The 10,000-nt window shown below is 50.8% G+C and overlaps 1 protein-coding gene across 1 annotated transcript in view; it reads left to right on the top strand.

Annotated features, from left to right (window-relative positions):
- unc5cb (unc-5 netrin receptor Cb) overlaps window positions 1-10,000 on the top strand; it is a gene marked incomplete at its 3' end in the record, with an annotated part of 123,885 nt that overhangs the window by 106,281 nt on the left and 7,604 nt on the right. The window contains 1 exon segment of the mRNA XM_084454651.1: window positions 9,384-9,564. Coding sequence (XP_084310777.1) covers window positions 9,384-9,564 — 181 coding nt within the window.

Here is a 10,000-nt window from a genome sequence, read left to right as displayed (position 1 = left end):
ATCACAACATCAGCCTACTAGACCATTTAAAGGAGTACTTCATCACTGGAAATGGGAAGGTCAATTGAAATTGGGTCACCTATGTAATAGAAATGTGCAGTTATTTGTTCCTTATGGCCAGAAAAAAAGACAGATTTTTTTTTTTTTGTCTCAAACGGAAGAAACCTACAACTACCACAATGCACTGCGCTCGCTGCCTTGGGCGGCACGAAGCCGTGAAAACGATTAGATGTGGAAGGTTTTAGGGCTTACCGATACGTAGACTGCTACTTTCAAAGCAGGTTAGAAAGCATACAGCTCCACATTTCAAACTTGCTTCAAGCGCTTAATTCAATCTGCCTACAGTAGATATGCGTCAATGTAACAGGCTAGTTCCTTTCCTAGAAAACCTTTGCTCAGCAAAGATGGGGATATGAGAATTCCTTGAAGGCTACTATCACATTGTTTACGGTGGGCTGTGTAAACCAGTATGAATATAACTCTACTTATATAAAAATGTGTCTATCCAATACAGCCTATTAATTACGATTATGAATCATTCACTTAATCTGGCTCAGAATCATGCGGCCACAGCAGGGACAGTGACTGGGCTGGACACACGAGCAACAGACAGGGGAGTAACAGACAGGGGAGTAACAGACAGGGGAGCAGCAGACAGGGGAGCAACAGACAGGGGAGTAACAGACAGGGGAGTAACAGACAGGGGAGTAACAGACAGGGGAGCAGCAGACAGGGGAATAACAGACAGGGGAGCAGCAGAGCTAAAATGTGGGACGGCAGAATGAAGGTGGGCCGGTCAGCGCTTCTTCTCCGGTGGGATTGTGGGGGGGGGGGGGGGGGTGGGGGGGGGCACACCCCAGAACGTCCCCTTGTTGAACTGGAGGAGGCGCCCAGTGGCCCCAGAGGGGAAGACAGCGGGTTAGGTGTAGAAGTGGGTACCGCCGAAACGCAGCGCCGACTGGAGCACCAGAGCAGAGGAGCGGTTCAGCTCCTGGCGGCGCTCGGGAGGGCGGACCAGAGGACAGGGGGGGTTACGGGGGACGAGACACACAGGTGGTCAAACCGACCGGGGTAGAGGGGGAACAAACGGGCCTTCACGTCGGAGCGAGCGAAAGGGACACCCCGCTCACTGAGGACCCGCTGCAACCCAGCAACAGTCCGATCGGAGCTGATGTGAAGCATATGGCTCGTCTAGGGGGACATGGTTGAATAATCATTCATTATAACGGGACGTGATTGAATAATCATTGTAACCTTTAGTCTCATTCGCTAGGTGTGTCATCGGGGGCCTTTAGAGGAGACATAGGATGGAATAGCAAATGAATGAATGAGTATCTCAATGTGTAGTCAGTGAGATTAGTCATATGGAGAAGAGGGTGACCTTTTCAATCAGTTCTCCATCCAAGAGCGCCCTTGACTGTGTAATATTCACTGGGTTTTCATCTCTGTCAGATATACCTCTCTAACCACCAGGTTTCTCCCAGAATGCAATGCTTTGCCCGCACCAGATAGAAAACAAGTAGAATTGGGTTGAATCAACATACTGTACGTACGTACGTACCGACACAGTTTTACGGTTGGCCAACATCACAGCTGTCGTCTGTTACAGTAGGTTTGTGTGTGTGTGTATGTGTGTGTGTGAGAGAGAGAGAGAGAGAGAGGAAGTAACAGCCCTACTCAGGCTACGCTGGTACAGCTCATTCTGGGTGGGTGGCAGACTGGCATGGCAGCCATTAGAGCTAAAGACGAGCCATTCTGACACACCTGACCTCCACTGTCTCCTTGACCTCCGCTACTAATGAGGACATCTGTGCACAGGGCCTCCTGTGTGTGTGTGTGTGTGTGTGTGTGTGTGTGTGTGTGTGTGTGTGTGTGTGTGTGTGTGTGTGTGTGTGTGTGTGTGTGTGTGGTGTGTGTGTGTGTGTGTGCGTCCGTGTGCGTGTGCGTGTGTGTCTGTGTGTGTCCGCCCACACACTGACACCTCCACACACCTCTAACAACAACTATTCATCCTCCCCTCCCCCAGTCATCCTCCCCTCACCCAGTCATCATCCCCTCCCCCAGTCATCATCCCCTCTCCCAGTCATCATCCCCTCTCCCAGTCATCATCCCCTCTCCAAGTCATCATCCCCTCTCCCAGTCATCATCCCCTCCCCCAGTCATCATCCCACTCCAGGTATCCTCGTTATCCTGCAACTATAGCATCTCTCCTCCCTGTAATCCTTCCTCCCTCCATCCTCCTCCCCTTTGCCTCTCCATCCCTCCCTCCTTCCTCCCTCCATCCTCATCCCCTCTGCCTCTCCCTCCCTCCCTCCTTCCCTGCTCTCCATCCCTCCCTCCTTCCTCCCTCCATCCTCCTCCCCTCTGCCTCTCGTTCCATAATGCTTTATTAACAGGCGTGACCACATTACCCCCATTTTAACTTCTCTTCACTGGCTTCCTATTAGCTCTAGAATATATTTTAAGAGTCTGCTTTTAACTTTTAGCTCCCTCATACATCTCAGAGCTGATTGATTGTAAAGCACTTTGTAACATTTGTTTAGAAGGGTGCTATATAAATAAAGTTTATTATTATTATTATTATTATTATCCCTCCCTCTCTTCTGTCCTCTCCCTCTCCATCCTTCATCCCTCTCCTCTCCTCTCCATCCCTCTCCTCTCCTCTCCATCCCTCTCCTCTCCTCTCCTCTCCTCTCCTCTCCTCTCCTCTCCTCTCCTCTCCTCTCCTCTCCTCTCCTCTCCTCTCCTCTCCTCTCCTCTCCTCTCCTCTCCTCTCCTCTCCTCTCCTCTCCTCTCCTCTCCATCCCTCTCCTCTCCATCCCTCTCCTCTCCTCTCCTCTCCTCTCCTCTCCTCTCATGTTCACTAGTCTTCCTGTATAACTGTCCTCCTCTCTGTCTGTCACTCTGTTGTCTTTCCTGGCTGCCAGGAGTTCACTCTCTCGTTGGCAGATGATATGTGGCAATTTCCTTTCCTCCTATTAATCACAAGAACTGTGCTAATTACATCCCTGGATGTCCCAGTGTGTGTGTGTGTGTGTATGTGTGTGTGTGAGAGAGAGAGAGAGAGAGAGAGAGAGAGAGAGAGAAAGAGAGGGAGAGAAGGAGGATGGATGGATGGAACGGGGGTGAGGTAAGGACAAGAGAACAGAGAGAGCATAATGTGGATGGGTGTGAGGCTTTTGCTTTGTTTGATCACTCACACATCGCTCCGTGTGTCATGGTGTCGAATGTGTGAGCGTCTCTAGTATCTGGGTCGTTCTTTAACTGGGGGTTCTCCATCATACTGTAGGAACAGGGAACGTTCTTTTACTGGGGGTTCTCCATCATAGGAACAGGGGTTTGAAGGACGCTTGTTTACTGAGGGTGACTGATGATGATGAGCAGGGACACGAGATTCAATCTTCACACACTCTCTCTCCCTGTGTCTTCCTCTCTCTCTCCCTGTTTCTTCCCTGTCTCTTCCTCTCTCTCTCCCTCTCTCTCTCCCTGTCTCTTCCACTCTCTCCCTGTCTCTCCCTCTCTCTCTCTGTCTCTCCCTCTCTCTCTCTTCCTCTCTCTCCCTGTCTCTTCCACTCTCTCCCTGTCTCTCCCTCTCTCTCTCTGTCTCTCCCTCTCTCTCTCTTCCTCTCTCTCCCTGTCTCTTCCTCTCTCTCTCCCTGTCTCTCTCCCTGTCTCTCTGTCTCTCTCCCTGTCTCTCCCCCTGTCTCTTCCTCTCTCTCTCCCTGTCTCTCTCCCTGTCTCTCTGTCTCTCTCCCTGTCTCTCTCCCTGTCTCTCTCCCTTTCTCTCTCCCTCTCTCTCTCCCTGTTTCTCTCCCTGTCCCTCTCCCTCTCTCTCTCCCTGTCTCTCTCCCTCTCTCTCTCCCTGTCTCTCTCCCTCTCTCTCCCTGTCTCTCTCCCTCTCTCTCCCTGTCTCTCTCCCTCTCTCTTCCTCTCTCTTCCTCCCTCTTTCCCTCCATCTCTCTATCTCTCTCTCTTCCACTCTCTCTTTTACACACACACACACAGATGCTCTTTTGTTCCATGTTTAATTAGCCCTCACATGAAACGGCTCTTGACTGGTGAATGCTGCAGGTTTGTGGAGGTTGCCACTCTGATTGGTACAAACGTGGATAAGCAGCTCTTGCCGCTGACTGTGAAGAACAGACTCCACCTGTGTTTACCCAGATGTATCAGGGTTTCAGCACATCCATCTGTTTTATCAGAGCTTTGTTCCGTCTCTACTGTTGATCCATTAACCAGAAAGAACCCAGACAACGAGGAAGAGGATCACGGTTCTGTTAGCCTGTTCAAAGAACCCAGACAACGAGGAAGAGGATCACGGTTCTGTTAGCCTGTTTAAAGAACCCAGACAATGAGGAAGAGGATCACGGTTCTGTTAGCCTGTTCAAAGAACCCAGACAACGAGGAAGAGGATCACGGTTCTGTTAGCCTGTTCAAAGTCTTCTCCTCTCTGAGGACGGCTCAGCTTGTCATGCGTCCGCTTCAATCACTGTTTCGACTAAATGGCTGCTCATTTAAATGTTAGCACATGTAGGACCACACAAACACACACGTGCACACACACACACACATGCACACACACACAAACACACACACACACAGCTCCGACTAGACAAGTGTTAAAAATAACACACCCAGCAGGGAAGGCTCAGTCCAATCAGGGCCCTGCTATCACACAGCTGTTTGCATGTTTCATCTGGTTGTTAGCCTATACATAAATGAAGCGATGCATATAATCGCTTGTAGCCCCCTGCCCTGTGGATTTATATTGTATGTAATCCTTATTGATTCACGTGGGTCGTTTTATGAGAACCGTGGGCATTAAGGCTATCATTATGTTGATTACTTTTGGGAGATTGTATCACAGTAATACTTACGAGAACTGACCCCAATTGGTATTGACCCCTAATGGTCATTGTGGATCTGGCAACAGCATTATGCTCTTCTAGAAGGGTGCTTAGAGAGCACAGGCCTCTGCGCATGGATGCATTTTGTTGGTGTAACTGAGTTGAAATGGTTAAAATCACATCTCAGTTTGTAATGCTGTAGCTTACCACAGGATCCAGGCTAAGAAAATGTAATTTTTCCTAATAGTGAATGAGAAAGATATATTTATTTTTTTTACATGCATAGAAAGACAAGATAATATTGTTTGCTTAAACAGCAACTAAATAAAGTTGATATATATCATATATCTATCTAAAGGTGATTTAACTCCTCATTGTAACTAAGAGTCAACGTTCTTTAAAGAAAAAAAACATCTTCATCAAGACTCAAACCCAGGACAAACCCAGGACAAACCCAGGACCACAGATCACTAGAGCAATGCCTTAACCACTCAGCCACCAGGCAGGATGACAGACCAGGCAGGATGGTAGACTGGGAGGGATGGTAGACTGGGAGGGATGGTAGACTGGGAGGGATGGTAGACTGGGAGGGATGGTAAACTGGGCAGGATGGTAGACTGGGAGGGATGGTACACTGGGAGGGATGGTAGACTGGGAGGGATGGTAGACTGGACTGGGAGGGATGGTAGACTGGGAGGGATGGTAGACTGGGCAGGATGGTAGACTGGGAGGGATGGTAGACTGGGCAGGACGGTAGACTGGGAGGGATGGTAGACTGGGAGGGATGGTAGACTGGGCAGGATGGTAGACTGGGAGGGATGGTAGACTGGGCAGGATGGTAGACTGGGAGGGATGGTAGACTGGGAGGGATGGTAGACTGGGAGGGATGGTAGACTGGGAGGGATGGTAGACTGGGCAGGATGGTAGACTGGGAGGGATGGTAGACTGGGAGGGATGGTAGACTGGGAGGGATGGTAGACTGGGCAGGATGGTAGACCGGGCAGGATGGTAGACTGTTAGGGATGGTAGACTGGGAGGGATGGTAGACTGGGCAGGATGGTAGACTGGGCAGGACGGTAGACTGGGAGGGATGGTAGACTGGGAGGGATGGTAGACTGGGAGGGATGGTAGACTGGGAGGGATGGTAGACTGGGCAGGATGGTAGACTGGGAGGGATGGTAGACTGGGAGGGATGGTAGACTGGGCAGGATGGTAGACTGGGAGGGATGGTAGACTGGGAGGGATGGTAGACTGGGAGGGATGGTAGACTGGGCAGGATGGTAGACTGGGAGGGATGGTAGACTGGGCAGGATGGTAGACTGGGAGGGATGGTAGACTGGGCAGGATGGTAGACTGGGAGGGATGGTAGACTGGGAGGGATGGTAGACTGGGAGGGATGGTAGACTGGGAGGGATGGTAGACTGGGAGGGATGGTAGACTGGGAGGGATGGTAGACTGGGAGGGATGGTAGACTGGTCAGGACGGTAGACTGAGTGTTAATCGAGCTAAAGAACGAACGGACAAACTAAATAACACCAAATTATATGATTTGTCGTGTTTTATTTTTTATTTGAAATCTTTTAAATGTTTCTGTAAAGCACCGTGTGCTACTGTACATTTGTTTGTTTGAACAGTGCTATATAAATAAAGTTGACTTTGACTTTGACCAAATGAAAATATGCAGTATACCTCTGCCCTGGGCTGGACTGGGACAAAAACTAGGCCCTGCCATGTGGCTCAGACCGGCCCACCACACCGCCCATCAACATCCTGGCAGTCTGCTCAATATGCATATGATTCAAATATACCATTCAGGAAAACCACTATAGAGCGGAGTAAGTGTATGGCCTAATGATCTGGCTATCATCCCTAGCTTACGTCAGTTGCATCAGACGCTCAAGCTCCCAAATGCCCTGGCTAGTTAGCTACAGCTGCTTACCTCTGTAGCTGCTGTATCCTCTGTATCCTCCACCTCCACTGTCACAACTGACTCAACGTCAGACTCTGTCGCAAGTGTCAGATACCTCGTCCTCGACTAACGACGCACAGTGTTGCTGACTAACGTTACTGCTAGTAGCACTGCTAGTGCTAGCAGCAATGCTAGTGCTAGCAGCAGTAGTGCTTGCAGCCCGTAGCATTTCTGCAGGACCCCCAGCTCCCACAGTCGTTCCAGAGAACATATCCGTAATTTTGACACATTTCGAGGCATCCTCTGCCAACTTTTTACATTTCTTTTCCCGGATTTTCTGGGCACCCCCTTTGCGCTTTCTATCCATTTTGCCTCGTCATGACTCACGATTTTGACATTGGGATGTGGATCATCAGGCCAGGGGGAGGGCCGGAGGGGTCAGGGTTGAGCCTACCAGAGGGAGGGGGCTGGCCTTGAGCATATGATTGGGCCAGCCCAGTGTCAGGATAGAAAATGAACCAATGGGCTGCTGTCCATTTTTGAGGGGACGTTATTTTGTTTATTTTTTCCATAGCCTACCGGCCCGAACTAGATCGGCCCACCGGCCACCGGGCCGGTAGAATATAATGTCAGTCCAGCCCTGCCCCGTCGCCCCCACTGTCTGCGAGCACCGAGACAACAGCAAAAACAATCCCAGCTGATTGGGGTTGTGTTATCATAACTGGCCATGGCATTAAGCTGGTACTCACCTAGATTTGGGCCATATTGTTCTTCCGTAGGAGTGGCTCCCACTGTGCGTTCAATCATCAGTAAGTCAGATTATCCCAGGGTCCAAAACACAGCCTCCTTTGTGTGGAGACGAGAGAGGGGAGGGGTGCTGTGTTATTATCTGCGCTCTGCTATCACCGTGATGAAGAAGAAGATGATATCTAGAAGGGGGGGGGGGGGGGCTGGGAGACAGCGGGAGGGGGGGGGTCTCATCTCCAGGGGGTCTGGCAGACAGGGTGGGGGGGGTTGGCTCATCTCCAGGGCGTTATGACCGGGGCGTAGCTGTTCTTTATGGCGTTGTGGAGGATGTGGGAGCCTGGCTTGATTTCACCGAGGAGACGCCGAGGGAGGGGAGGCCTCCCTGCCGGCTCCACCTGATCGATTTAGCTTATGGAGGAAAGCACTCATGAGCACCCAATCAGCCGCGAGCGTGCATCCAGCTGCCGGGCAGCGCCATCAGGCTGTGTTGCAGGGCTGCGCTGGTGGAGAGGGTCTCTGATGTCTGGATCTGTCAGAACCTCCCGGCGTTCAGGGGAGCATAGCGACGTTCAGGGATGCATTCAGCCCGAGCCCAGCCTGTAAAGTGAGAGAGAATTGAAGCGTTGAGTGTTTGATCACACCTCCTCCCCGACAGACCCCCAGTAGTGTCAGCGTAGTAGAACTGGCAGGCGGGCAGCCCAGATACGGCCCAGATACGGCCCAGATAAGGCATGGCGACGGTAGTGCGGGCGTGGAGCTCGGGAGCACCGATAGCCGTGGACGGGGTTTTGTGAGGCATCGATACGGGTGTCCTGGTTTCATGTCCATGGTTATCCTGACTGGGTGTCCTGGTTTCATGTCCATGGTTATCCTGACTGGGTGTCCTGGTTTCATGTCCATGGTTATCCTGACTGGGTGTCCTGGTTTCATGTCCATGGTTATCCTGACTGGGTGGGGCTGAGTGATTACGGGTGTCCTGGTTCCATGTCCATGGTTATCCTGACTGGGTGGGCTGAGTGATTACGGGGGGAGGACCAACTCTGTGAGGGTGGGGATCATCCGTCATCTGAGGGGTCCAGAAAAACATCCTCCTTATGTCCCCCCCCTCGCCCCCCACGCAAGCTGCCTTACCTCCCATCAGCCCCTGCTCTTCGGGAGACTGCACCGTGCTTAGGAGGCGCACTGCGTATGTCTCTCCTCGGTCTGAGAGGCTCCAGACACACCCGGGCTCCACAGGGAACACGGCACCAGAACAGAGTGTTAGAGGAGGAGTGTGAAGACGGTTTGAGGCCCTGGGAGTTAGCGCCTGTGTGCGCAGACCAGACTCTCAGCCCCTCACACCCCTGCCTCAGCTGTGAAAAGGAAGGAGGGAAAAAAGCCTGTGTTATTTACAGGGAAATAAAGCCTCCAAAACGGCCCCTTGTTCTCTAATGCTGCCAGAGGTTCAATATCTGGACCGTTCACAGAACGGAAACTCTTAAGGAAAGGTCAAAGAGAGTCTCCCAGCTCCAAGCATAACAGCCAGTTTCCTTCCCCGGCTGCCTGACCACGGTGAACACTTTCACTTTGTTCTTGCAAAGAAAAAGAGAACCCGATAGCTATTGACTTTTTATAGTGACGCCAGACCTGAGACACAAACCGCTGATGTCATCCCGGAGCGGGACTTTATTGGAAAGCGGAGGTGAAGCAGGAAAAAGAACCTTCTTGTGATTTATTCTGGAGAATCTGGTTAACCGACTATGTGTCCGAGTGTCTAGAGACTGATCTCACCTTGGCTTGTTGACTGCTGCTCTCTTTATGAAAAGAAATATTCACAGCCTGTTTCATCTCTCTCTCTCTCTCTCTCTCTCTCTCTCTCTCTCTCTCCATCTGTCCCTCAGGTGGAGTGGCTGAAGAACGAGGAGATCATTGACCCAGCGGATGACAGGAACTACTACATCACCATCGACCACAACCTGATCATCAAGCAAGCGCGCCTGTCCGACACGGCCAACTACACCTGCGTGGCCAAGAACATCGTGGCCAAGAGGCGCAGCACCACCGCCACAGTCATCGTCTACGGTAAACACACAAGTCAGATCACACAAGTCAGATCACACAAGTCAGATCACACAAGTCAAATCACACAAGTCAGATCACACAAGTCAAATCACACAAGTCAGATCACACAAGTCAGATCACACAAGTCAAATCACACAAGTCAGATCACACAAGTCAGATCACACAAGTCAGGTCACACACGTCAGAGCACACAAGTCAGATCACACAAGTCAAATCACACAAGTCAGATCACACAAGTCAAATCACACAAGTCAAATCACACAAGTCAGATCACACAAGTCAGATCACACAAGTCAAATCACACAAGTCAGATCACACAAGTCAGATCACACAAGTCAGGTCACACACGTCAGAGCACACAAGTCAGATCACACAAGTCAAATCACACAAGTCAAATCACACAAGTCAAATCACACAAGTCAAATCAAATCAAACT

This window comes from Borostomias antarcticus (genome assembly GCF_949987555.1).
Source record: "Borostomias antarcticus genome assembly, chromosome: 2".
Classification (NCBI taxonomy): Eukaryota; Metazoa; Chordata; class Actinopteri; order Stomiiformes; family Stomiidae; genus Borostomias; species Borostomias antarcticus.
Note: the sequence above shows the minus strand (reverse complement) of the source record. Positions and strands in the feature narration are given on the sequence as shown.